This window comes from Euleptes europaea, chromosome 1 (genome assembly GCF_029931775.1).
Source record: "Euleptes europaea isolate rEulEur1 chromosome 1, rEulEur1.hap1, whole genome shotgun sequence".
Classification (NCBI taxonomy): Eukaryota; Metazoa; Chordata; class Lepidosauria; order Squamata; family Sphaerodactylidae; genus Euleptes; species Euleptes europaea.
In genome coordinates, this window is record NC_079312.1 from 179,650,997 (window position 1) to 179,678,526 (window position 27,530).

At 51.9% G+C, this 27,530-nt stretch overlaps 1 protein-coding gene across 1 annotated transcript; it reads left to right on the top strand.

The window, feature by feature from the left end:
* The first annotated feature begins 370 nt into the window (after positions 1–370).
* Positions 371–25,399, top strand: LOC130478283 (IQ motif and SEC7 domain-containing protein 2-like). The gene is made up of 5 exons (XM_056850436.1): positions 371–454; positions 17,789–18,074; positions 19,860–20,258; positions 21,983–22,919; positions 25,080–25,399. The coding sequence occupies exons 1-5, from the start codon at positions 390–392 to the stop codon at positions 25,397–25,399; spliced, it is 2,007 nt and encodes a 668-aa protein (XP_056706414.1). The 5' UTR covers positions 371–389.
* The last annotated feature ends 2,131 nt before the right edge of the window (positions 25,400–27,530 follow it).

Below are 27,530 nucleotides of genomic sequence, written 5' to 3' on the forward strand. Positions count from 1 at the left end.
GCATAAACCCATTAAAAAAAACCCATGCATAAATCCATGCAAAAAACGACAAAACCCATGCATAAGCCCATGGGGGGGAAAAACCAACCCATGCATAAACCCATGCAATTTTTTTAAAAAAACCATGCATAAACCCCCAGGCGTCCGGGCCGCCGAGGACGGCGAGGGGGCAGCGGCGGAGCCGACAATGGCCGGGGAGGGCGGAGGGGGGCGGTCCCTGCCTCGCCCGGGCTCCTCCCCCCCGGCTTTGCGTGCAAGAGGCTGCCGAGGAGGAGCCGGGGTGTCGGCCGGCCGGCCAGCCGCGAACCCCTTGGAGCCGAGCCTCGACGGGGGTCCCCCTTCCTCCCTCCCTCCCCGGTGCTGGCGGGGGCTCCGGGGGGCGTCCGGCCATGTGGTGCCTCCAATGCTCCTCGGAGCGCCGCCCGGGGCAGCTGCAGCACAAGCTCCTGCACTGGTGAGTGAGACCCCCTCCCCAAGCAAAAACCCCCAAATCCCTTGTAAGACCCCCCAAATCCCTTTTAAGACCCCCCAAAACCCCTCTTAAAAACCCCCAAATCCCTCGTAAGACCCCCCAAAATCCCTCGTAAGATACCCCGCAAATCCCTTATAAGATACCCCAAAATTCCTCATAAGACCCCCCCCCCCAAATCTAGCCATCCATCTCTCTCCTGACCCTTGGGTCCCTGTCGCTCAAGCTCTGCCCACCCCCAGGATTTGGGTAGCCATTTCCATCTTGGGAAATTCCTGGAGATTATTGTTTTTTGGGGGGGGTTGGGAATTCAGGGGGTGGGCTTCACTGACCGTCCAGAGCTGACCCTCTGCGGCTGCCGTTTTTTCTGGGGGTGGGTGGGAGACCAGGTGCTTCGGTCCGGAGGTCGGTTGTCGTTCCGGGAGATCTCCATGTCCTGGCTGGAGGTTGGCAACCCTACCGCCAGGATGCTACAGGAAGGAGTTCTGGAAACCCCCCCACGCAACCCCCAATTATTAGCCCCCCCCCCCGCTCACCCTGCATGTCCTCTCTCTCACCCTAAGGAAGAATAGATTTCTTTAAAGGTTTCGGCAGGAAAACACCCCTCCCCAGTAACGCCCATCCATTATCTCGCCCACCTAAGTATTTCCCCCCCATCTTGGGGCACCCAGTGAGGCCTTTGAAACCCCCCCTTAAATAATCCAATAGGGGAAATGGGCTCTTCTGGTTGGCACGTCTCTGCCCACAAATGCTTTCTCCCGGTTGGTTTTGCCGCCCCCGCCGCCACCCTTGGCTCCATTCAGCAGGAATCCCCAAATACCCTCCTAGCCAGCCCCCTCTATACCCTGGGAAGAGTAGGGATGCCAGCCTCCGGGTGGGACCTGGGGATCCCCTGGAATGCCAGCTTGTCTCCAGACGTCAGAGATCAGCTCCCCTGGAGGAAATGGATGCTCTGGAGGGTGTGCCCCACTGGGGTCCCCAAATCTCCAGGAATTTCCCCACCTGGATCTGGCAACCCTGCCTCCCATCCCCTGCCGGTGGAGAGGGGGTGGCGGCTGACAACCCTAGGCAAGAGTATGGTTGGCACACACACACTTCAAATGCCTCCCCCCCCCCCGCCTTAGCAACTCCAAATATGTGCTTTGGTATCTCCCCCACCCCCAATTATATGGCCCTTCTGGATAACCATTACTCCTCTCTGCATCATCTGGGTGAGACCCTCCCCTCTGGTTTCTGAATCTCCCATCCAGGTGTGAACCCATTGTTCTGGGGGGAGGATATGTTCTCACATCTTGGCAGCCTGACAGCAGGTGCTCCCAGTAGAATCGCAAGGAATAAGCCTTTCCTGTGGTTTATGTACTGTTTATATCCCTAAGGGGGAGGGGTGTGGTTCAGTGGTAGAGCATCTGCTTGGCACGCAGAAGGTCCCAGGTTCAATCCCTGGCATCTCCAGTTAAAGGGACTAGGCAAGTAGGTGATGGGAAAGACCTCTGCCTGAGACCCTGGAGAGCCGCTGCTGGTCTGAGCAGACAATACTGACTTTGATGGACCGAGGGTCTGATTCAGTAGAAGGCAGCTTCATGTGTTCATGGCTTTACTATTTATTTTAGGGGAGGGGCTGTGGCTCCATGGTAGAGAATCTGCTTGGCATGCAAAAGGTCCCAGGATCAGTCCTTGGCATCTCCATTTAAAGGGACCAGGCAAGTAGGTGACGTGAAAGACCTCTGCCTGAGACCCTGGAGAGCTGCTGCCGGTCTGAGTAGACAATACTGACTTTGATGGACTGAGGGTCTGATTCAGTAGAAGGCAGCTTCATGTGTCTTCATGCGCTCAAAGCACTGCTGTGCCCGTAGCAAATCTTCCTGGCATATCTTCAATAGGCACCCTGCCTAGAAACTGGTCTTGTTCCCCTTTTAGAAAACTCCCAAATATACCTGGTGGTGGAAAGGGCTGTCAAGTCGCAGGTTGCTTATGGCGACCCCATAGGGGTTTTAAGATGGTCTGCCGTTGCCTGCCTCTGCGTAGCAACCCAGGAATTCCTTGGTGGTCTCCCATCCAAGTGCTAACCCTAGCCCCACTTCTTACCAGATGAGAGGGGAGGCATCTTGGCCATCTTCTGGGCATATAGGGGTCACTAGGGGTGTTGGGGGGAGGTAGTTTGGAATTTCCTCCATTGTGCAGGGGGTTGGACTAGATGACCCTGGTGGTCCCTTCCAACTCTTATGATTCTGAGAGTCAGCAGTGACTTTGTGGCACTTAACACACACACACAGCTGTCTTGGTCTTCAGTAGAAGAGCAAAATTTGGGTCTAGTAGCAACATAGAGACCAACAAGGTTTCTAAGGTGTAAGCTTTCCAGAGTCAGTTCTTCCTTCATCAGGAGGAAGGGAGCTTTGACTCTCGAAAGCTGAAACCCTGGAAATCTTGTCTGTCTTGTAAACTTAATTAGAGCTCCTTTGCCTATCCTAACCCATCCAATCCCATAGGAAGCTGTGGTACTCGCGTCTACCCTACATTCCTAGTAATTGGTGGCTGATGTGATAACGTTCTGTTCTCCCCATGTCCCGCCTGTCAAGATGAGCAGCTTCCCTTGTGGTTGGAGCTGCCCTACCGTGAATGCGCGAAACAAATTTGTTCATAAAGTGGAACTGCTCGTATGCCCTGATTTGGTGGAGACTCAGATACCATCCCTGCCACGTTCCGTGTGGTCTTGGGCGTTGAATTCCACTTCGTAAGAAACTTAGCTTTCTTTGAAAGGACAGGGTGGTGGCGGCAAGAGACAAGTTTCGAGCATTTACCATTGTGGAAGTACACTTGGAAGTGTGTGGGCGATGAAAGATGAAATCTCTGAAAGTGAAGATTTCGCTTGGCAAAGGGCAGGTTTCCCGAATTGCGTGAAATGGTGTGTAGTTTGTTCCTCAGACGTGTGGGACCGGTGTGTATCTGTGTGCCCACATGCGCAGTTGCCGAGAAGGCATTACTTGGTGGTAGTTTCCCATTGCACATGTGCATGTACTGAACATGTGTGTGTCATGTCGCTTCCAACTTATGATACCCCTATGAATTAATGACCTCCAAAATGTCCCATTGCTCAGATCTTGCAGGCCGTGGCTTCCTTGATAGTCAATCCACCTCTTGTTGGGTCTTCCTCTTTTCCTGCTGCCTTCCACTTTTCCTAGCATGATTGTCTTTTCCGGCAACTCTTGTCTTCTCATAATGTTACCAAAGTATGACAGCCTCAGGTTAGTCACCTTAACTTCTAGGGAGTGTTCAGGCTTGACTGGATCTAGAACCACTGATGTGTCTTTTTGGCAGTCCACAGCATCAGTAAATCTCTCCTCCAACACCACATTTTAAATAAATCACCATTCTTCCTATCAGCTTTTTGCCCTCAGCACATGTATGTGACAAAATGGATATGTCTGTGCATTCCTCAACATACAACTAATGGCGTTCATGCAGTTTCCTGTACAGATGTTACAAATTTTGTATTGTGTGAACTTGGTGGTTGTTAGAAAGGCCTTGTATGATCAGAATATGAGAGCGGAGAGAAGGTGTGAGTGAAATTTATAAGCAAAGGTTGTGGATGTTGTGTACTTTTGGGCCTTGTCTGATTTGGGGATGGGCTTTGGCTCAGTGGTAGAGCACCTGCTTGGCATGCAGAATGTCCCAGGTTCAATCCCCTGCATCTCCAGTTAAAGGGACCAGGCAAGTAGGTGCTGTGAAAGACTTCAGCCTGAGACCCTGGAGAGCCGCTGCCGGTCCGAGTAGACAATTCTGACTTTGATGGACCAACGGTCTGATTCAGTAGCTTCATGTGTTCATGTGTACTCAAAAGTACATCCCACATTATTTGGGGAGGGGCTGTTGCTCAGTGGAAGAGCCTCTGCTTGGCACGCAGAAGGTCCCAGGTTCAATCCCCGCATCTCTAGTTAAAGGGACTAGGCAAGAGGTGAAGTGAAAGACCTCTACCTGAGACCCTGGAGAGCCGCTGCCAGTCTGAATAGACAATACTGACTTCAATTGACCAAGGGTCTGATTTTGTATAAGGTAGCTTCATGTGTTGAAGATGATATTATTTTGGGGGGAGGGGCCATGGCTCAGCAGTAGAGCATCTGCTTGGCACGCAGAAGGTCCCCGGTTCAATCCCCGCATCTCCAGTTAAAGGGACCAGGCAAGTAGGTGATGTGAAAGACCTCAGCCTGAGACCCTGGAGAGCCGCTGCTGGTCTGAGTAGACAGTACTGATTTCAGGGTCTGATTCAGAATTTGCATTGCCGGAGGCCAGCACTGCTGTTTATTAGATTTTCAAAAAGGGAGTTTCTAGCCCTCATTGTTCTCAGGATACTTGTGAAAAAGTGCAAACAGATCCCACTGTTCAGGGGTGGAGCTCCTGTGGTTTGCATAAGGACTGGTCCCACCTCCCTCCTTCTCATCAGGCATTCTACCTGGCGTTCCTTCCTGTCACTCACTCGCCACCTTTCATCTAGCCAACAAAATTGAGTTTCTTTTAGCATAAAAACGACTCCTACGTGTATAAAATAAAAATAGACACATCTGATAAATTCTGCAAGACATTTAAATAACATTGTGCTCATTGGGAATGTCTGTACCAAACCCATCTATCAATTGCCTGGGTTTAATTGGCTTCTGCCATTTCTAGAGAGTGGGTTTTTCTCATGATTTTAACCCATCTGGGCCTTGACTCCTCTTCAGAGGCTCCGTCTCATCCCAGAGTAGGAAACAGGACTTCCTCTTTGTGGGCATGCACGTTTCATTTTTTCCTCTCTCTACGAGGGCTTTCCTGACGATATTTCGGAGGTATTGAATGCACGTTTACCGCATGGAAGCCAGACGTCTGTTGACAAGGGTTTCGGTTGCAGACAAATCACATTTTCCCGGCATGCGGACAACCACGATCCTTTGTTTCTGGGAAAATGAGGGTCTCTCCCCACCCCACGCCAATTATTCACCTCTGTTCCGATCGGGTGAGAGATGCGGCGTGCGCTTGAATGTCACTGGACTGGTGGTGCCATTGACATCATTCTAGCATGATCCTTCTGCTCCACGCTGGGAACTGCTTTTCCAGTAAGCTAAATTTTTGATAAGTTGTTTAAAAATTCTGCAGACGCCGCATGCTCGCTGCTTTAGAACGTAGTGTGCACGGGACCTTTTAAAAAGCAAAGCCACAAAAAAAGGAAAAAAGAAGCGTTGGTCTTTATACCTGGATTTTCTCTACTTTTAGGGAGCCTCAAACAGGCTTACAATCTCCAACCCTTCCTCTCTCCACAACGGGCATCTTGCGAGGTAGATGAAGCTGAGAGCGTTCGGAGAGAGCTGTGACTAGCCCAAGGTCACCCAGCAGGCTTCATGTGGAGGCGTGGGGGAAACCAACCCAGTTCTCCAGATTCGAGTCTGCCGCTCATGTGGAGGAATGGGGGATCAAACCCGGTTCTCCAGATTACAGACCACCGCTTTTTACCACTACACCACGCTAGGTTGGCTCTCCTCCCCCTTCCCTCTGTACCAGGTGGAGTTGCCAACTCCAAGTTGGGAAATTCCTGGATATTTGGGGGTGGAGCCTGTAAAGTTTGGGGTTTGGGGAGGGGAGAGACCTCAGTGGCCATAGGGCCCACCCTCCAACTGTGGGAATCCCAGGAAGTTCCCCAGGCCCTACCGGGACTTCGGCAACCCTAGTAGCAGCGTAAGGTCCCACCTTTTTCTGCATTTGGGTGGCTTCTGTTTCGGTAGCAGACAACATGCTATTCCCTCACACACAGGGTGCGTAAGGTCCCACCTTTTTCTGCATTTGTGTACCTGGAGGCTGGCAAACCCTACTCATGCATGGGGTGAAGGAACGGATGAGGGAAGGTTGGCATTATATCCAGGCCAGCATCACTCCCCGGGGGCAAAAAATCTAGGGGTTTGTTTTGTTGTCTAGGAAAACCCTACGGGAAGACTGTGTGTGTGCTGTGGGAAAGGTAGGACTGGCAGGGGGGGAGCTTATGATGATCGTGCCATCCTTCCAGCAGGTGTAAGCCAGGGCTCTGGGGGAACATGTGGAGCCAAGACGTGTGCGCGCACACCTAGCCATCTAACCAGGAAGTCCTCCTGACACATGGGCCTGGAGATTTGCATCAACTCAGCGGGAACTGATCATGCCTGGATCTCTGCCATATGGAATTTCAACCCCCGGCGAGATGCGGCCGCCCCTGGGGTGGGCTGCCGCAGCTGCCGTCTCCCAGCCCCGCAACATTTGGAGACGGGAAGTGAAGGAACGTTCTGTTTCTGGTTGCAAACCTTGGAGCGAGAGAGGCAGAGAGAGGGCGAGAGGGAAGGAAGGAGGGTATTTAAAGGAGGGGAGAGTGGAAATCCTTTGAGCTGCCCAGAAACCCGCTAGGAACGATTGCAGCTTTGAACGCGCCCAAATTGTTAAGACAGGGAGGGATTCCCTTAACAATCTGCGAGCTGCAGGGAAGTGTCTTTCTTCGGCAGTGACCAAGAAAAGGCCCTGCTGGGATTTGAACTCGCAGCTGCCCGGCAGACCTAAATTGAAAGATGCGGTGTGAGTTGGTGAAAAAAAAGGCGGGGATGGCTTAAATGTGACGGGAAGGATTAGAACCCGACCCGGCCGCTCTTTATCCCCCTAGATTCAAGGCGTCCGTCGCGGGCGGCTTTTGAGGGTCGCTGTGGTCTCAGAACGCAGGCCGAGAAGGCGTGCCGCCTGCCGGCACATTATGCATGCACGCTGACAGTGGTATGTTTTTGACATATTTTCCGCAGGAGTGCCCCTGCCGAACATTAATTGTGGCTTTTTGAGGGTGCGTTTCTTACTTCCCCCATCCGGGTAGTGAATTTTCCCTCATTAGTGTATTGTTCGTAGAGGGATTCCTGTCGCCCTTTGCAATTTTGTGCTTTTAAAAATGTTCCTTTTGGATTTTTTTTTTTTTTTTTGTGCGTGTCAAAAGAATTGACGTGGCGCATTGGACGCTTGCATGTGTTTGTGGCTCGCTGCTGTGGGTTATACTCTCTTTGTTCTTTTTCTCACTCTCAGCCTTTTTCTCTTATCGCCGTCGATAGTTTTCTCGCAAATGAAGGTTGCTTTGAATTGTTTTGAATGGCTGCGAGCCGCTCTGAGCCCGACCTAGTCAGGAAGAGGGGCCTAAAAATCCAACTAATAATAATAAAAATTGCAACAGCATCAACATGCCCGGTTTCCCCTTCCCCGATTGTGCATTATACATCCAGGCTTTCTTTCCATGCTAGTTTTTGCACCGCGTTCTTTAATATTTTTTTTGGGGGGGGGGGCGCCGTGCGTCTGCGTGTTGTGTCTCCCGGCAGCACGTTGCATGCTCAAGGGCAGATTTCCGCCGTTTGTGTGTTCAGCGCGGGTTTTGCCAGGAGAGCATCTTTTCCCCCGCATCGGCGCATTGTTTGTTCGCCAGAGCTCAGGCTGCAACGAAGCAAGGGCAGTTCCCGTTCCAGGGCAATCTTCAGGCCCATCATTCTTCTCTCTCCCATGTGGCTGTCATGCGCCTTCTGCTAACTAGTCTGGAGCCTCTTAAGGCTCAAGAACACTCCCGGGGGCAATTTTGCTTCTTCTCATATTATCTCTCTCTCCATCTCTCTCCCTCTCTCTGGAATCAGCTGGCATAATCTGTGTTCTCCGAGCCATAGACTTGGCCGTCATCACCATATGTATATGTGTGCGTGGAGCAACAGCCCTATGAGGAGCGGTTAAAACGCTTAGGGCTGTTTTGCTTGAAAAGAAGGCGGTTAAGAGGAGACCTGATAGAGGTCATTAAAACCATGCATGGTATGGAGAGAGTGGGCAGGGAGAAGCTTTTCGCCCTCTCTCATAATGCCAGAACGCGGGGTCATCTGCTGAAGCTGGAGGGTGAGAGATTAAAGACGGATAAAAGGAAGTATTTCTTCACACAACGCATAGTTAACTTGTGGAACTCCCTGCCCCAGGAGGTGGTGATGGCTGCCAACTTGGAAGGCTTTAAGAGGGGAGTGGGCATGTTCATGGAGGAGAGGGCTATCCATGGCTACTAGTTAAAATGGATACTAGTCATTGTGCATCCCTATTCTCTCCAGGATCAGAGGAGCATGCTTATTGCATGGGGTGCTTTGGAACGCAGGCAGGACAATGCTGCTGCAGTCATCTTGCTTGGGGGCTTCCTGCAGGCACCTGGTTGTCCCCTGTGTGAACAGACTGCCGGACTTGGTGGGCCTGGGTCTGATCCAGCAGGGCTTTCTTTATGTTCTTATGGAGGCTGGGGCTATCCATGGCTACTAGTCCAAATGGATAATAGTCAAGATGCATCCCTATTCTCTTTGGTATCAGAGGAGCAGGCTTATTATAGTAGGTGCTGTGAAACACAGGCAGGACGGTGCTGCTGCAGTCGCCTTGTTTGGGGGCTTCCTAGAGGCACCTGGTTGGCCAATGTGTGAACAGACTGCTGGACTTGATGGGCCTTGGTCTGATCCAGCAGGGTTTTTCTTATGTTCTTAATAAAAGATTTTAATATATATTTTTTGCCTTGTGCAACGTTTGTGTATAGGTCAGGATGTGTCCTGTAAAATTGTGTACATATGACCACTGAGGAATGCCTGTAAAAGGCCAAAAAGTGTCTGGTCAAATTTTAGTCAATTTATGTATTAACATCAACTGTTACGTGTTGGTAGTATTTGTAACTATGTTTGTACTGTTTTAGGAAGCCTGCATTTTCGGCCCTGTGTTTATAAATACAGTTGTGCACAATAAAAAATAGATGTATTGGTTGTTATATTGGATAGTGCTTCGCTCAACCCCTTTGGTTTCCTCAAACGTAGGGTTGCCAACCTCCAGGTGGCACCTGGAGATCTCCCGCCATTACAGTTGATCTCTGGATGACCAAGATCAGTTCCCCTGGAGGAAATGGCCACTTTGGAAGGTGGGCTCCGCGGCATTATACCCTTCCTCAAAACCCGCCCTCCCCAGGCTAAACCCCCAAAACCTCCAGGCATTTCTCAACCCAGAGTTGGCAACCCTATTCAAGTACCTTTGTGTGTGCCACTTTTTCCTTTTTACACGTCAAATGTGGGTCTTTTTCTTCCGAAGAGCAAGTTGTGTATGCCTGTTTCCTGTTGATGGCGATATTATTTATAGTTATGGGGCTTACAGGGGGAGATTTTAGGCTGACGCACCTAAATTTCTTGAGGTGGGTAATCACAAAAATGTCCGTTCCTCCTTCCCCAGGGTTCATATGGCAAAATGGCTTTTTTTGTGACAACAGGGTCCTGACAAGTTACTCCGTGGTGATCTTTCTGCCTCTGATTTGGACCTGAATGAAACAAAAAATGCAGCGCAATGGCCAAGGTATTTATAAGAAATCGATCCCAGAAATCGTCCGATGAGCTTCCATCTGTCGTGAACTGCGTATCGTTTGTATTCCTAAAAATTTCTCTGCCACGTATTTCTATCGATCGTCTTGTATGTGCTTATATTTCAGAGCTTTTGGGAACCGATTTCTTATAAATACCTGAGCCATTGGTGCTGGAATTTTATTTCATTTGCTAATTTTCTCAGCACAGGTTGTTCCTTTCGTAGCTTCAGGCTTTGCAACTCTGATTTGGACCTGACAGGGAGCGGCGTACAATGGCGTACAAACATCCCTGGTTTGAATTACAGCTTCCATCGTGGACTTAACTAGGTGGCTCAGGGCAATGTCCTACCTCCATTTGCCATAAAGGTAAAGGTAGTCCCCTGGGCAAGCACCGGGTCATTCCTGACCCATGGGGTGACGTCACATCCCGACGTTTACTAGGCAGACTCTGTTTATGGGGTGGTTTGCCAGCGCCTTCCCCAGTCGTCTTCCCTTTACCCCCAGCAAGCCAGGTACTCATTTTACCAACCTTGGAAGGATGGAAGGCTGAGTCAACCTTGAGCCGGCTACCTGAAACCGACTTCCGTTGGGATCGAACTCAGGTCGTGAGCAGAGCTTGGACTGCAGTACTGCAGCTTAACATTCTGCGCCACGGGGCTCTTATTCAGGGTAGTAATATTGACCTGCTTTGCAGGGTGGTTGTACGAATGAATTCATTAAGCGCTTTCAAGTTTCAACTGACTCGTGGCGACCCCTCGAGGGGTTCTCAAGGCAGGAGAGGCGCCGAGGCGGTTTGCCGTTGCCTTCCTCTGTTTTATGCATACCAGAGATGAAATACATCGAGCGTTTGGTTTGGTGGATTGCTGCCTCTTGGAAATCCTAAATACGCTCCCGCCCACCCCAGTGAGTGTGAGGTTAAGGAGAGATATGACAGAGGTCTATAAAATCATGCATGGTATGGAGAGAATGGACAGGGAGAAGCCTTTCTCCCTCTCTCATAATACCAGAACGTGGGGTCATCTGCCGAAGCTGGAGGGTGACAGATTCAAAACTGATAAAAGGAAGTATTTCTTCACACAATAAATAGTTAAATTGTGGAACTCCCTGCCCCAGGATGTGGAGATGGCTTCCAACTTGGAAAGCTTGAAGAGGGGAATGGACATGTTCACGGAGGAGAGGGGTATACATGGCTATTAGTCACAATGGATACTAGTCATGATGCATCCCAATTCTCTCCAGGATCAGAGGAGCAGGCCTAATATATCAGGTGCTTTGGAACTCAGGCAGGACGGTGCCGCTGCTGTCGTCTTGTTTGTGGGCTTCCTGGAGGCACCTGGCTGGTCCCTGTGTGAACAGACTTCTGGACTTGATGGACTTTGGTCTGATCCCGCAGGGCTTTCCTTATGTTGTTATGGAGGATGGGATTATCCATGGCTACCAGTCAAAATGGATACTAGTCATGATGCATGGCTGTTCTCTCCAGTCTCAGAGGAGCAGGCCTATTGCATTGGGTGCTGTGGAATGCAGGCAGGATAAATGCTGCTGCAGTCGTCTTGCTTGTGGGCTTCCCAGAGGCACCTGGTTGGCCCCTGTGTAAACAGATTGCTGGACTTGATGGGCCTGGGTCTGATCCAGCATGGACGTTCTTATGGAGGATGGGGCTATCCATGGCTACTAGTTTAAATGGATACTAGTCACGATGCATCCCTATTCTCTCCAGGATCAGAGAAGCATACCTATTGTATGGTGCTTTGGAACACAGGCAGGATGGTGCTGCTGCAGTCATCTTGCTTGTGGGCTTCCTGGAGGCCCCTGGTTGGCCATTGTGTGAACAGACTGCTTGACCTGACGGACCTTGGTTTGATCCAACATGGCCTTTCTTATGTTCTGATGTGTGTATGTGTGGACTGGGTATTCACAGCCACTTTGCTACTCTTCTCTGCTGTGGCTCAGTGGGAGAGCAACTGCTTGTCACGCAGAAGGTCCCAGGTTCAATCCCCGGCATCTCCAGTTAAAGGGACCAGGCAGGTAGGTGATGTGAAAGACCCCTGCCTGAGACCCTGGAGTGCCGCTGCCGGTCTGAGTAGACAATACTGACTTTGATGGACCGAGGGTCTGATTCAGTAGAAGGCAGCTTCCTGTGCGCCACATTTTCTCCTTCCCCGTTTCAGGATTCCAAACAATCAGGGATCACATCGCCATGCATAACCAGTCAGATTTGGCTATGTAGCGTTGTCAGCGCAGGCCGCTGGGGCAGCGTTACCCTCACTGGGGGTTGGCGGACGTGAACGGGCCCCGTGTTGCCTAGACAACATGGGCCCAGGCCCTGTCCTCTGGCACTGGACGCGGAGGGCAGTTTTATTGCCCGCCCATGATGTGCGGGGTGGGTGGCGGGCGCAGCAAGGCACGGAGCTTCACCTGGTTTGGTGGCAATGCAGGCTTGTGTTTCCTGTCTTGCTGTGCGGCACTGTGAAGGTGGGTGGCAAAGCCGTCCTTGCAGCGCAGGCGCGCTGAGGCAACCAGGCGATGCTCCTGGCTTTCCTGGGCTGTGCCGTCACGGTGGGCTGCAAAACCGCCATTACAGTGCAACACCGCAAGGCGAGGAACATCGCCGAATTGCCTCGGCGATGCAGGGGTGAATTTATTTCATTATTTATTAAATACCCAAAAGGTCAAGAAAATATCAATGAAAGAAAAAAAATCCAAGGCCCATGGTTATTCATTATAAAAATTAGGTACGTACAAAATAACACATATAGGGCATTGAGCCTACCAAATTGACATACCGTATATACTCGCGTATAAGCCGAGTTTTTCAGCCCAAAAAAAGGGCTGAAAAAGCCGAACTCGGCTTATACGCGGGTCAATACGGTAGGCGAGGGGAGGGGGGAGGAAGGAGGGAGGAGGGAGGGGGGAACTTACCTCCATCACCTCCGCCGCCGGGCCCAGCCGCCTTCTTCTGGCCGGGAGGGGCCTTCCTGCGCAGGCAGGAGGCCCCCGCCGGCCGCACCACGCCGGCCGCGCGCCTGGCCGCCTTTCCCTGGCCGGGAGGGCCTACCTGCGCAGGCAGGAGGCCCCCGCCGGCCGCGCCACGCCGGCCGCGCGCCTGGCCGCCTTTCCCTGGCCGGGAGGGGCCTGCCTGCGCAGGCAGGAAGCCCCCGCCGGCCGCGCCGCTGCCGGCCGCGTGCCTGGGCGCCTTCCTCCGGCCGGGAGGGGCCTCCTGCCAGCCCAGGAAGGCCGCACCGCCGCCGCCGCTGTTTCGCCGCCCCTTCAAGTAAGTAGGGGGTTCAGGGGCTCTTCCCCCTCCCCCCCTTGGATGGCACTGGGGTCGGAGTGGGTTGGGGTGGGTTGGGGTGGGGTGGGTTGGGAGGGCCCAGAGGCCGGCGGGAGGGCGACCTGGGGCAGGGGCCCTGCGCTCTAAAATGGCGGCCGCCATTTTAGAGCGCAGCATTGCCGTTAAAGGGAATTTCTTATTGACCCTCGGCTTATACGCGGGTCAATAAGAAATTCCCTTTTCTGGCCTCAAATTTGGGGGGTCGGCTTATACTCGGGTCGGCTTATACCCGAGTATATACGGTACTCATACGACACTGTAAGACATAAAATAACACAATTATACTCTGCCCATACATGTATAAGCGCACTACCTCACAGGGTGCCTGTTGTGGGGAGATGAAAGGAAGGCGATTGTAAGCCGGTTTGGTTCTTCCTTAAGTGATAGAGATAGTCAGCTTATAGCAACCACTCTTCTTCTTCTTCTCCACAACAGAGGTAGGTGGGGCTGAGATTCGGAGAGAACTGTGACTAACCCAGGGTCACAAAGCTGGCTTCGTGGGGAGGAGTGGGGGAACTAACCCGGTCCTCCAGATTAGCCTCCGCTGCTCACATGGAGGAGTGGGGAATCGAACCCGGTTCTCCAGCTCAGAGTCCACCGCTCCAAACCATCGCTCTTGACCACTACGCCGCGCTGGCTCTCCAGCGAGAGGTCCAGCTGCCTGTCAGAGAGGCTGCCTGTCAGAGTAGACAATACTGATATGGATGGACCACGGATCTGATTCAGTATAAGGCAGCTTCATGTGTTCATGTGTTTCCATGCCTAGTGGGAGCGGGCCAAGAATTTCTGGTTGGTGGTAGACCCTCTTGAACGGTGGGCTTTGGCAGATACATCCGGGGTGGTCCTTGAAGGCCTTTGAGCATGCATCTGCCTGAGGTCCCCTGTTTTGCTGTTCTGTAGCCCTTTCATCCCATGGCAAAAGAAGGCACGTCAGCCTGGTTTTGACGCCAATGGGGATATGTTCGCCTTCATTCAATTGTGGAACTCCCTGCCCCAGGATGTGGTGATGGCTGCTAACTTGGAAGGCTTTAAGAGGGAGCGGACATGTTAATGGAGGAGAGGGCTATCCATGGCTACTAGTCAAAATGGATCTTAGTCATGATGCATACCTTTTCTCTCCAGGATCAGAGGAGCATGCCTATTATACTAGGTGCTGTGGAACACAGGTAGGATAGTTGCTGCTGCAGTCATCTTGTTTGTGGGCTTCCTAGAGACACCTGGTTGGCCAATGTGGGGACAGACTGCTGGACTCAATGGGCCTGGGTCTGATCCAGCAGGGCCTTTCTTATGTTCTTATGGAGGATGTGGTATCCATGGCTACTAGTCTAAAGGAACACAGGTCATGATGCATACCTAACCTCTCCAGTCTCAGAGGAGCATGCCTATTATGTTAGGTGTTGTGGAACACAGGCAGGACAATGCTGCTGTAGTCGTGTTGTTTGTGGACTTCCTAGAGGTACCTGGTTGGCCCCCGTGTGAACAGACTGCCAGACTTGATGGGCCTGGGTCTGAATCAGCATTGCTGACAGCCATCTAGCCTCTTGGAAGGCTTTAAGAGGGGAGTGGACATGTTCATGGAGGAGATGGCTATCCACGGCTACTAGTCCAAATGGATACTAGTCATGGTGCATACCTATTCTCTCCAGGATCAGAGCAGCAGGGCTATTCTATTGGGTGCTGTGGAACACAGGCAGGATGGTGCCGCTGCAGTCGTCTTGCTTGTGGGCTTCCTAGAGGCATCTGGTTGGCCGCTGTGTGAACAGACTGCTGGACTTGATGGGCCTTGGTCTGATCCAGCAGGGCTTTCCTTATGTTCTTATTCCACCCTCTCCCACAAATCCTTTTGCACCCCTTGGAAAAAATCGATCCAATTGTGGTGGGGAGATTTCCTGGAAACTGTGAAGTATGTGGGGCTGAGAGAGTTCTGAGAGAGGTGACTAGCCCAAGGTCACCCAGCAGGCTGCATGTGGAGGAACGGGGAAGCAAACCTGGATCTCCAGATTAGAGTCCGCCGCTCCTAACCCCTACGCCACGCTGGCTCTCAAAAGCAGGGTCCCAGGTCCGTGAAAGGGTAAACGCTACTACTGTCCAGCAAGGCTATGCAACCAGTGAGCCGCCAAATCAAACAGAGCCCCCCACGTTGCGCTATGGGACAGCCAGGGGGCTCAGAAACCTTCTTTTGTACGTGCAAAAACTTGCTGAACGTTCGGCAGGCCTCGCTCATTCAGCCTCGTGGGTCACGAGTCATGCAGGAGTTTGTTTTTTGCAGCTGAGCCACCGGATTTAAATTTAAATTGGGCGTGCCCCCCCTTTTTAAGCCAAGCTATGTGTGAGGACAGGCTTTCGCACTCTGCTCCTGGGGGAGGGAGGGGTGCTTCATTAAAAGTGGCAGCACGGCGTTAAAACAGGGACTGGTTTGCCGGGATTGTTGCGGCTCTTAATTGTGCGGTGTAAGCTCTGTAATTAAAAACAGGAAAAAGGGAAAATGAAAACTTTTTTTTAAAAAATCAGTGGATAGATTAGTACCCAAAGCAATTGGGCTTGTTTTTCCTGTTGTGGATGGAAAACTGTCCGGAGGTTCTGTAAAAGAAGATGCCCCTGAACTTCTACTGTTAATACAAGGCTCAATGGCGGAGCATCTTCTCGGCATGCAGAAGGTCCCAGGTTCAATCCCTGGCATCTCCAGTTAAAGGGACCAAGCAGGAGGTGATGTGAAAGATCTCTGCCTGAGACCCCGGAGATCCATGGAGAGGGGCTGTGGCTCAGTGGTAGAGCATCTACTTTGCACGCAAAAGGTCCCAGGTTCAATCCCCGGCATCTCCAGCTAAAAGGACCAAGCAGGAGGTGATGTGAAAGATCTCTGCCTGAGACCCCGGAGAGCCGCTGCCAGTCCGGGTAGGCAATACTGACCTCGATAAGGCAGCACCATGGGTTTGGGTAGAAGCTGTGGCTCAGTGGTAGAGCATCTGCTTGGCATGCAGAAGGTCCCAGATTCAATCCCTAGCATCTCTAGTTACAGGATCCGGGATCTCACAGTAGGTGATGGGAAAGCCTTCTGCCTGAAACCCTAGAGAGGTGCTGCCAGTCAGAGCAGACAGTACTAACCGTGATATACCAATGGTCTGATCAGGGCGGGGGCAGGGACTCCCATGCCCACGGGCCCTGTCCCCTGCCAACTGATCAGCTGGCTGGCAGGGGAACTCAACAGCATCGAGGAGAGGCCTAGGCCGGTGATGTGGTGACATCACTTCTTGCGTGCATCGGAAGTGATGGTCTTCGCGTCACTGGCGACCCAGGATGCTCTGGTATTTGTTTAGAGGAGAAGACTGAGAGGGGATATGATAACCATCTTCAAGTACTTGAAGGGCTTTCATAGAGAGGAGGGTGCCCAGCTGTTTTCTGTTGCCCCAGAAGGTCGGACCAGAACCAACGGGTTGAAATTAAATCCAAAGAGTTTCCATCTAGGCATTAGGAAGGATTTTCTAACAGCTAGAGCGGTTCCTCAGTGGAACAGGCTTCCTCGGGAGGTGGTGGCTCTCCTTCCCTGGAGGTTTTTAAGAAGAGGCTAGATGGCCATCTGTCAGCAATGCCGATTCTATGACCTTAGGCAGATCACGAGAGGGAGGGCACCTTGGCCATCTTCTGGGCATGGAGTTGGGGTCACTGGGGTGTGTGTGGGGGGGAGGTAGTTGTGAAATTCCTGCATTGTGCAGGGGGTTGGACTAGATGACCCTGGCGGTCCCTTCCCAACTCTTCTATGATTCTAAAAGCTCTATGAGAGCAATGGTTTTGGCCAAATACTGTGTCTGAGAAAGGGAGCTTTGACTGTCGAAAGCTCGCACCCCGAAAATCTCTGAGGTGCCACTCTTGAGATCACACCTTGAAAATCTCGTTGGTCTCCGAGGTGCTGCTGGGCTCGAATCTAGCGGTTCTACGGCAGACCAACATGACTGCCCTCTGGTACTTCCTAAATTAGGAAATTTTATATATGTCTCCAGTCTCATCAAAAGATTGGTCTGAAAACCAATTGTGGCCCTGTGGGACCCCTCAGGGGGTCAGCAGCAACCAGTTGTCACCTCTTGGTGGCTGGGATTGGCCATTCCGTGACAGGGGACGGAAGGGTAGCATTGGGGTTCTCAGGTCACCATAGTGTGGCTTCTAGGCTTTCAAATTCAAATTTATTTATACCGTCGACTGACCAATCACTTGCCAACATATCAAAATATGCAGACACAATGGCTTTGCACCGCAGAATCACAGACTACTCATGTATATAAAGGTGTAAGGTCAATAAAAGCAATCCCTGGTTAAAATTATCATCTTAAAACTGATAAAATTGTAAAATATCCTAACAATCATTCTCTAATAAAGTTCTGCGTATTTTAACAGCAACAGCACAGGACTTGGCAGTTTGGAGCGTAAGCTGAGGGTCTTCTCCTAATAGGAGCTTCTTTGCCAAAAGCTGAACTGACTCTTCGGGGGATTTACCAAGTAGGGGGGAAATAAGCTTTGATCTGACTTTGTGGTAGAATGGGCAACATATCAGTGCCTGGGCTCCTAGGCCCTCCTTGATCTTCCTCAGCATTTCTATAACCCCTTTTCCTTTTTTCCATAGTGTGGAAGGAGACCCGCCAGGAAGTGAGGCCGGCACTATCGTGGACAATCTGGGCAGTCAGCCCCCATACCGCTGCGCCCCCGAGGTGACCAAAGTCGAGCACTACGATTTGGCGCCGACGTCGTCCTCTGTATGTCACACGCCGTCGCCGGGGCTGCCGTGGGCCCAACGTGCTCGGCTACAGCCAGCCAGCGTGGCGCTGAGGAAGCAAGAAGAGGAGGAAAGCAAGCGCTCCAAGGCATTGTCGGACAGCTATGAGCTCTCCACAGACCTTCAGGACAAAAAGGTAGTAGGGCAGGGGTGTCAAACGTACGGCCCGCGGGCTGGATCCGGCCACTTGAGAGCTCTTATCCGGCCCGCGAGCCAGCTGAGGCAGCCCACCCCCCCAGCCCCAATCTGGGCTGGCGAGATATGGCCCGGCCCGACCAAGTGACATTTATGTCATATCCGGCCCTTGTAACAAATAAATACGTGCCTTTTGGCCTATCCTAGCAGATACGTAGTTTAGGGCACCACAATTTAAGAAAGGTGTAGACAAGCTGGAACGTGTCCAGAGGGCAACAAAGATGGTGAGGGGTCTGCAGATCAAGTCCTATGAGGAAAGGTGGAAGGAGCTGGGTATGTTTTAGCCTGCAGAGAAGACTGAGAGGGGATATGATAACCATCTTCACTTGAAGGGCTGTCATAGAGAGGAGGGTGCCGAGTTGTTTTCTGTCGCCCCAGAAGGTCGGACCAGAACCAGCGGGTTGAAATTAAATCAAAAGAGTTTCCGTCTAGACATTAGGAAGAATTTTCTAACAGAACGGTTCTTCAGTGGAACAGGCTTCCTCGGGAGGTGGTAAGCTCTCCTTCCCTGGAGGCTTTTAAGCAGAGGTTAGATGGCCATCTGTCAGCAATGCTGATTCTATGACCTTAGGCAGTTCATGAGAGGGAGGGCAACTTGAGCATCTTCTGGGCATGGAGCAGGGGTCACTGGGGTGTGCGGGGAGGTATTTCCTGCCTTGTGCAGGGGGTTAGACTAGATGACCCTGGTGATCCCTTGCAACTCCATGATTCTATGTCTCTTGCGATTACAAATTGTAGAGGGCCAAGGAGCCCTGAATAAATCCAGGGGACCTGTGTGATGTCACGTGTGACTGTGCCTTCACATGAACTAATGTGAAGGCCTCACTGAGCACAGAACATTGTGGAATATCGGTATCGGCTCAAGTCTCTCACTGTTTCCTGTGCTGTTCCAAGTCCTTCCCAGTGAGAGGTTGGGGGAAATAGCTCACTTTGGAAGCCCGGCATGGTGAAAGATCTTCCCAGCTTCTCTCGCACCTTCCCCATAACCTGGGTGACTGTGCCAGGAGCTGGGGATAGAAGGGATTGGGGAGAACCGAAAGTCTGGCGACAAGAAGGAAAACGAAAACGGAATGGATGCCAATTTATTTATTTCTAGGAAAACATTTACGTCCTCCCTCTCCCGCCAGACTAGGGTGGCTCATCCTGCCGTAAGCCAAGAGGAAAGGCGGGGTGTAAATATTTTAATTAATAAAATAAATAAGGTGGGTTAGAAAGGCCTGTGCAGCTGGAAATTAACGATTAAAAAAATGAAACGGCGACGAATAAACCGTTGCTGGTCTCGCCCTCAAGGTAATGTGACACCCATCAGTTATCTGCTGAATGCTTGCCTGAACTTATTTTCCAGCAGGTCAGCCTAGGAACCCCGTGCCTGGCTCGGAGGGGGGTCGTTTCATAAAGCCAGGGCTGCCACTGGGAGTGAATGGATCCAAGCAGGGGCTGACTGGACAGCTTGGAGGGAGGGATCAACCAGGAGGAGGATCTCAAGCGGTGTACGAGCCCAAGCGGGACAGAAGGGGTGACCCTCCCAGGGCTTCTGTGCCCCCCTTTCCCGGCTCGCTGTCGGATCGGACACGGGTGCTCCTTAGAGCCTGTCACGCTCGCTTCCTTGGGGCATACGGCCCTGTCCAAACGGCCAACATCCGGATTCCCTGTACCCCTTCCCCCCGTATCGCCTCGTTCGGATCCCCGCTCCCGTCCCTATCTGATCCCCTGTTGTTCACCGCAGGTGGAGATGCTGGAGCGGAAATATGGGGGCTATTTCCTAAGCCGGAGAGCCGCCCGCACCATCCAAACGGCCTTCCGCCAGTACCGCATGAACAAGAAGTTTGAGCGCCTGCGCAGTTCGGCGTCCGAAAGCCGCATGTCGCGGCGGATCATCCTGTCCAACATGCGGATGCAGTACTCCTTTGAGGAGTACGACAAGGCCCAGAACGCTCCTTACTTCGAAGGCAAGCCCGCCTCGCTAGACGAGGGGAGCATGGCCAGCACTCGCCCCCACCTGTTGGACCGGGGCCTGCCCTACGGAGGCTCCTGCAGGGCTGGCTTGGAAGGCAACTCTCTGCATTCCTCTTCTGGAGGCTTCTGCAACGATATCACGGAGCTGGAGGACTCCTTCTCTAAGCAGGTAGGCTGTGCCTCGTTGGGACCTTCGCAGGGATTTCCTTCTGTCTTATTGCCGTCACTTTGATTTGTCCCTCTTGGTCCCTTCCTTGTTTCACAGGAGTTCCTCCCCTTCATCATGTCTCAAATCTAGGGTTGCCAACCTCCAGGTACTAGCTGGAGATCGCCTGCTATTACAACTGATCTCCAGCCGATAGAGATCAGTTCACCTGTAGAGAATGGCCACTTGGGCAATTGGACTCTATGGCATTGAAGTCCCTCCCCTCCCCCAAACCCTGCCCTCTTTAGGCTCTGTCCCCCAAATCTCCAGGTATTTCCCAACCCGGAGCTGGCAGACCTACTCAAATTCCTATTTTCTCTTGAACACCCAAATTATAATGGAAGTTGACATATTTAAAATATCTACTGTGTTAATGTAATAAAAATGCTGTTCCGAGATTACAATAGGCTATCTTAAAATCAATTTCTCCATGTCATTATTATACTTTATCATAATAGCTGTGTTATGTAATCATAGTAACTTTCCCATTTTCTTTGCCACTCCCCCAAACCCTCTTGAATGGGAAGAGGTTGGATTTCTTTCCTAAAGAGTATATATGTAAAAGCAGAGTCACACCCTTTTCGCCCCACTGACTTCCGTGGATTTAGGGTGCTACTCTGCTCACGGCGGCTCTGCAAGTGGTCTAAAAGATTGCCCAAAGCACGCTTGGATTTTGTCTGTCTGTCTGTCTATCTCTCTGAACTAGACATTCACATTAATCCAGCAGGTCCCAGATGTATTAGATACAGGTGAGGGCTGTGTTAGATTTTTAATGGCAGATGTTAATTCTAAAATCACGCTTAGCATGGCTTTTTTTTTATCATGTTAGCATCTAAGTTAAGGAAATTTGTTGAAAATGAGGCTCCGAAGTTGCCATAGTAAGAATATTTTTTGTGTGTGTAAAGTGCCGTCAAGTCACAGCCAACTTATGGCAACCCCTTATGGGGTTTTCAAGGCAAGAGACTAACAGAGGTGGGAACTAGAATGTTTAAATCAGTAATAATATGTATAAACATGACACTGACATTTTAAAACTTTTATTCATGTAATTCTGGGTGTTATGGGTTATATATTTTTTATGGTTGTAATCTGAATATTGTTAAGGTCTGTGACTAAAACATTAATAAAAATTGATTTATACTTCTAATGATACCTTGACTTCAAGCTCTACACGTGTTAGTATACATTTAATGATATCCCCGACCTCAGCTTTCTTTTCTCTCATCCTACCACCGGCAGTCTGCCAGCTCACCCAAAGACCTGGCGACTGCCTGGGAAACAATTGCTGTTTTGCATGGAGGGGGATGTAATTGAATCCAGCATTCTTCCACAAGATTCTCCATTTCATTTTCTGGGATTCATTTTCTTTCATATTTCAAGAATTATTTAGATACCCCAATAGTTGTATAAAACCAGACAGATGACAATTGCCTACAAGTTATTCGTAAATGGCTGCTGTGATGGTAGCGTTTGTTTTTGTATTAACATTAAATTTAATTTTAAAAAATTAACAAAAATGGATTAATACTGTATTGAAGTAGACATGCACATTTGCTTAAGTTATACAGGGCGCTGAGTTTGGGTGTCCGGGGCACGCTTCGGTCCCGTCCCCCCCTTCTTTAGAGCAGAGGACTCGCGGCATTGCTCCAACTCCGCCCCGGCTAACTTCCTTCTGTGCCTCCCAACAGGTAAAATCTTTGGCCGAGTCCATTGACGAAGCGTTGAACTGCCACCCGCTGGGGCAGGAGGGCGGGCCGGGCGGCCCCTCCTTGGAAAAGAGCGAGTCCAAGGAGCAGCAGGGCGACAGCGCGGCCACTTCTTTCAGTGACGTGACGCTGTACCTGGACGAGGGGGGTCCCACGTCGCCCCTCTCCCTGGAGCGCCCGCCCAGTACCGAGCCCCCTGAGTCGGGCGGAGGAGTGCCCGTCCCGCCCCCCCCTCGGCCGGAGTACTGGGGCGGGCCCCAGCGGGAGGACAGCCGGGAGAACGGGGGCGGGAGCCGGCGCAGCACCCCTTGCATGGAATGCCGGGACTTCCGCCTGCGCGCAGCCCACCTCCCGCTGCTGACCATCGAGCCCCCCAGCGACAGCTCGGTGGACCTCAGCGACCGCTCGGACCGGGGCTCCTTGAACCGGGGCCTCATTTACGAGCAAGATGGCTGCAGCCCCCACGGCACCCTCAAGCAGCACCCCGGCGGGCCCGCCCGCTCCCCGCACCCCCACCGGCATTACCACTCCGAGCCCAACCAGCCGCCCCCGCCTCTGCCTCTGCCGCCCCCCCAGGCCCCCGGCCGCCTGCCCCCGCCCCCTCCGCCGGACAACTCGGACGGCGACAACGACAGCCTGAACAGCACCACCAACTCCAACGAGACCATCAACTGCAGCTCGGGCTCCTCCTCACGCGACAGCCTCCGGGACCCTCCCCCTCCCACCCCTGCCACCACCTCGGGCCCCGGAGGGCCCTGCAAGCAGACCTACCAGCGGGAGACGCGGCACAGCTGGGACTCCCCCGCCTTCAACAACGACATCGTGCAGCGGCGCCAGTACCGCATCGGCTTGAACCTCTTCAACAAGTACGAGAGGCGTGGGCAGAGGCGGGGCGGGATCAAGGGTCTTGCAAACGCAGGCTGGTGGAGCAGAACGCAGGGCTGGGAGGGAAATGTTGGGAGGGGGGCTTGCTAGAGAGCAGTGCGGTGCCGCCAGAAGAGGCTTAATATTTCCTTTCCTTTATCCCTTAGAAGCTCCTTGATCCATTGATCTTGAGCAGCGCAAAACTAATGTCTGAGGGATATAAGGACTGAGAAAAATCTTGCCACTGACAATGTGGCCTTGGGGTCCCTGTCAATAAAAAAGGCATTATGTCAGACACAGAGGATTTAAAAGGGTCGCGCTTCAGAGAAGCTAGGAGCCCCTGGCTTAATATTTCATAGAATCATAGAGCTGGAAGGTACCACCAGGGTCATCTAGTCCAACCCTCTGCACAAGGCAGGAAACTCACAACTACCTCCCCCACACACACCCCTAGTGGCCCCTACTCCATGCCCAGAAGATAGCCAAAATGCCCTCCCTCTCATCATCTGCCTAAGGTCATAGAATCAGCATTGTTGGCCTGCAGTAGAACAGCTGCATCCGAGTCCAGTAGCACCTTAGAGACTCACAAAATTTCTGGCAGGGTGTGAGCTTTCGCGAGTCACAGCTCACCTCTTCAGAAATAGCGGTATCTGAAGAAGTGAGCTGTGACTCACAAAAGCTCATACCCTGCCAGAAATTTTGTAAGTCTTTAAGGTGCTACTTGACGCTTTTTCTAACTGCTACAGTCAGACTAACACAGCAAGAAGGAGAAGAAGAGTTGGTTTTCATAGGCTGGCTTTCTCTACCGCTTGAAGAAGAATCAAACTGGCTTACAATCACCTTCCCCTCCCCACAACAGATACCCTGGGAGGTAGGTGTGGTGGAGAGAGCTCTAAGAGAGTTGTGACTAGCCCAAGGTCACCCAGCTGGCTTCGTGTGTAGGAGCGGGGAAACAAATCATGTTCACCAGATTAGCCTTCGCCACTCAAGTGGAGGAGTGGGGAATCAAACCCAGCTCTCCAGATCAGAGTCCACCGCTCCAAACCACCACTCTTAACCACCACACCACGCCAGCTACCCATTGTGATCAAGCTTTAGAGAGTATCTGATAGAGCTCAAAAGCATCCATCCCAAAAATGGTGTTGGTCTCTGAGGTGCTCCTGGACTCGAACTTTTACGGTTCACGTAAATGCCCGTCCTAATGCTGACCTTTCATGTGGAGATGGCCTCCCCACCTGATCAGAAACTACCCCGCTGGAGCGGGCAGGAAGCTAGGACAAGCCTGAGTCGTCTCGGGCCTTCTTGGAGATGGGGGGGGCCTGTTGCCCCATATATAGCATCTGCCTGTGGCTGGCCCCTTCTGCACAAGGCTTGTGATTCTGCTGGCCAGGATTCCTGACAGAAGAACTATGTCCTCCTTCTCCAAGATAGCTCTACAGCATTTCCAGGGTAGAAGCTTTTGAAAGTCAGAGCTCCCTTCGTCAGATATCCAGAGCGTTGACTCACCAGGGAGGGGCTGTGGCTCAGTGGTAGAGCCTCTGCTTGGCATGCAGAAGGCCCCAGGTTCAATCCCCAGCATCTCCAGTTAAAGGGACTAGGCAGGTAGGTGATGCGAAAGACCTCTGCCTGAGACCCTGGAGAGCCGCTGCCACTCTGAGTAGACAATACTGACCTTGCTGGACTAATGGTCTGTTTGCTGAGAGGCCGTGGCTCAGCAGTAGAGCATCTGCTTGGCATGCAGAAGGCCCCAGGTTCAATCCCCAGCATCTCCAGTTAAAGGGACTAGGCAAATAGGTGATGGAAAAGGCCTCTGCCCGAGACCCTGGAGAGCCGCTGCCGGTCTGAGTAGACAATACTGACTTGGATGGACCCAGGGTCTGGTTCAGTAGAAGGCAGCTTCATGTACTCATGTGTTCAAGCTTGTATCCCGGAAATCTTATCGGTCTTTAAGGTGTTACTGTACTCGAATCTTGCTTTTCTTCTGCAGATCGATACGGCTGCCCGCCTGTAACGTCCTTCTCCAAGCTGGCCTTGAGCCAGTAGTCCCATTGCCTTCTGAATGTCTCCCTTCCTGCTGTCTCCGAACTATGTCCCAATTGTCATGCTGTAGTTTGGGATGTCACGTTTGTGTGTCTCAGGCGGGGGCAGGATGGCCGTTGATTTTATCCGGAAAGTTCTCATTGGGCTGCTGACCTGGGGAGGCACTGGCCGCCAGGAGCGCACCGAGCCAAGCCCCAGTCACTCAGCCAGCGCTGCAGGGGCCACTTGGCTCGGACCGTGCAGCTGGAACAACGACTGCTTTTGGCTCGCCGGCTGCGTCTTCTCACTCTGCTGAAGGAGGTGGTGGCCCCCATTGTCCGCGCCACTGGCCCGGTTGAAGCTAAACGCCCCTGCAGTGCTGGCCATTCGCTGTGCGTGGGGGTGCGCGCCCGCCTGTCCGTCGAGGGGAGTCCCACGAGCAAAGGACGCATTTTGCTGCGGTGCAGAATTCTGCCCCCGGAAAACGTCTTGGCTGTCCTTCAAATATTCCGATAGCTTTCTAGTCCCTAGGCTTGCTGCGCCCCTCTAACCTCCCCTTTCGTGTTTGGGCCAAAATAACAACTCAAACTTCGAGAAATAACCTCAATATAAACGTGGCCTGAGTTCGATCCCGACAGAAGTCTGTTTCAGGTAGCCGGCTCAAGGTTGACTCCGCCTTCCATCCTTCCGAGGTCGGTGAAATGAGTACCCAGCTTGCTGGGGGTAAAGGGAAGATGACTGGGGAAGGCACTGGCAAACCACCCCGCAACCAAAGTCTGCCTAGTAAACATCAGGATGTGATGTCACCCCACGGGTCAGGAATGACCCGGTGCTTGCCCAGGGGACCTTTACCTTTTCCTTTTTTTTAAGAGGGTGTCCCCAACCATCCTCCCATTGTTTCCAATGGGGGGGGAGCCTTTTTCCCTCTGAGGAAAAGCAAAGAGCAACCCCAGATCAACAAGAAAAAACAAACCTAACCCGTTGGTTAAATTAACCTGTGTTTTCTGTTCTGGCAACATCCTTCCTTCTGTTAAAACTCTTTTATTGGGAGACCTTTGGGTTGGATCTAACCAGCACTGATTTATAGTATAGATCAGGGGAGATCCAGTCTCATTTGGAAGGAGCTCGGTGGTGCAGAGTGGTAAGTGGCAGTACTGCAGTCCAGGCTCTGCTCCTGACCGGAGTTCGATCCCGACGGAAGTCGGTTTCAGGTAGCCGGCTCAAGGTTGACTCCGCCTTCCATCCTTCCGGGGTCGGAAAAATTAGTACCCAGCTTGCTGGGGGGGTCAAGTGTAGACGAGTGGAGAAGGCACTGGCAAACCACCCCATAAAACACAGTCTGCCTAGTAAATGTCAGGATGGGACGTCACCCCATGGGTCAGGAATGACCCGGTGCTTGCACAGGGGACTACCTTCACCTTTTAAATGCGGCCTGAGATGCAGAAATGGAGTCGCTCGATCCCGATCACGCCGTTTGTTGTTTCCCGCTTGTGGAATTTGAGTATTTTAGGGGCACGATGCATCCCGTGATGGTGGTAGTCATCTTTCAGTTGCTTGGCAACCACAATACAAAGTTGTCAAGATTGCACAATTCCTCCAGTCCAGGGTGGTTCTGTTTTTGCGGTGGGTTTGTCCTCCCTCTTCCCTAGCTGAGCCAACAAGCTGAATAAGGGATTAATGACAGGAACGGTTGGGGGAAGGGGGAGATAGGCTGGTCAGCGGCAGACCCGGAGACAGGGAGAAGATTGTGTCTTTTTAAATCGAAGGGACAAGCAGAGAATTTTTTTGGGGGGGGGGGCGAAGCACGGGGTTGAAACTTGCTCAAAGGGAGGCAGTCGAAGGGCTGGATTTCAGCTTCAAACAGACCCTAGACAGCTCAGGCAGAGAGTTACATAAGGAAAGCCATGCTGGATCAGACCCAGGTCCAGCAGTCTGTTCGCACAGTGGCCAACCAGGTGCCTCTAGGAAGCCCCACAAGCAGCAGCATTGTCCTGCCTGTGTTCCCATGCACCTAATATAACAGGCCTGCTCCTCTGATTCTGGAGAGAATAGGTATACATCATGACTAGTATCCATTTGGACTAGTAGCTGTGGATAGCTTCATCCTCCATAAGAACATAAGGAAAGCCCTGCTGGATCAGACCAAGGCCCATTAAGTCCAGCAGTCTGTTCACACAGGGGCCAACCAGGTGCCTCCAGGAAACCCGCAAGCAAGACGACAGCAGCATTGTCCTGCCTGTGTTCCATGGCACCTAATATATTCAGCATGCTCCTCTGATCCTGGAGAGAATAGCTGTGCATCATGACTAGTAGCCATTTGGACTAGTAGCCGTGGATAGCCCTCTCCTCCATGAACATGTCCACTCCCCTCTTAAAGCCTTCCAAGTTGGCAGCCATCACCACATCCTGGGGCAGGGAGTTGCACAAGTTAACTATGCATTGTGTGGAGAAGTACTTCCTTTTATCTGTTTTGAATTTCTCACCCTCCAGCTTCGGCAGATGACCCCACATTCTGGTATTACGAGAGAGGGAGAAAAGCTTCTCCCTGTCCACCCTCTCTGTACCATGCATAATTTTATAGACCTCTATCATGTCTCCCCTTAGCCGCCTTCTTTCCAAGCTAAACAGTCCGAAGTGCTTTAACCGC

Excerpts from the sequence above, each read along its gene's own strand:
- LOC130478283 (XM_056850436.1), top strand. The coding sequence starts at position 390 with ATGTGGTGCCTCCAATGCTCCTCGGAGCGCCGCCCGGGGCAGCTGCAG. Across the intron at positions 455-17,788 it reads CAGCACAAGCTCCTGCACTG|TGTGGAAGGAGACCCGCCAG; the intron begins GTGAGTGAGACC and ends TTTTTTCCATAG. Across the intron at positions 18,075-19,859 it reads CAGACCTTCAGGACAAAAAG|GTGGAGATGCTGGAGCGGAA; the intron begins GTAGTAGGGCAG and ends TGTTCACCGCAG.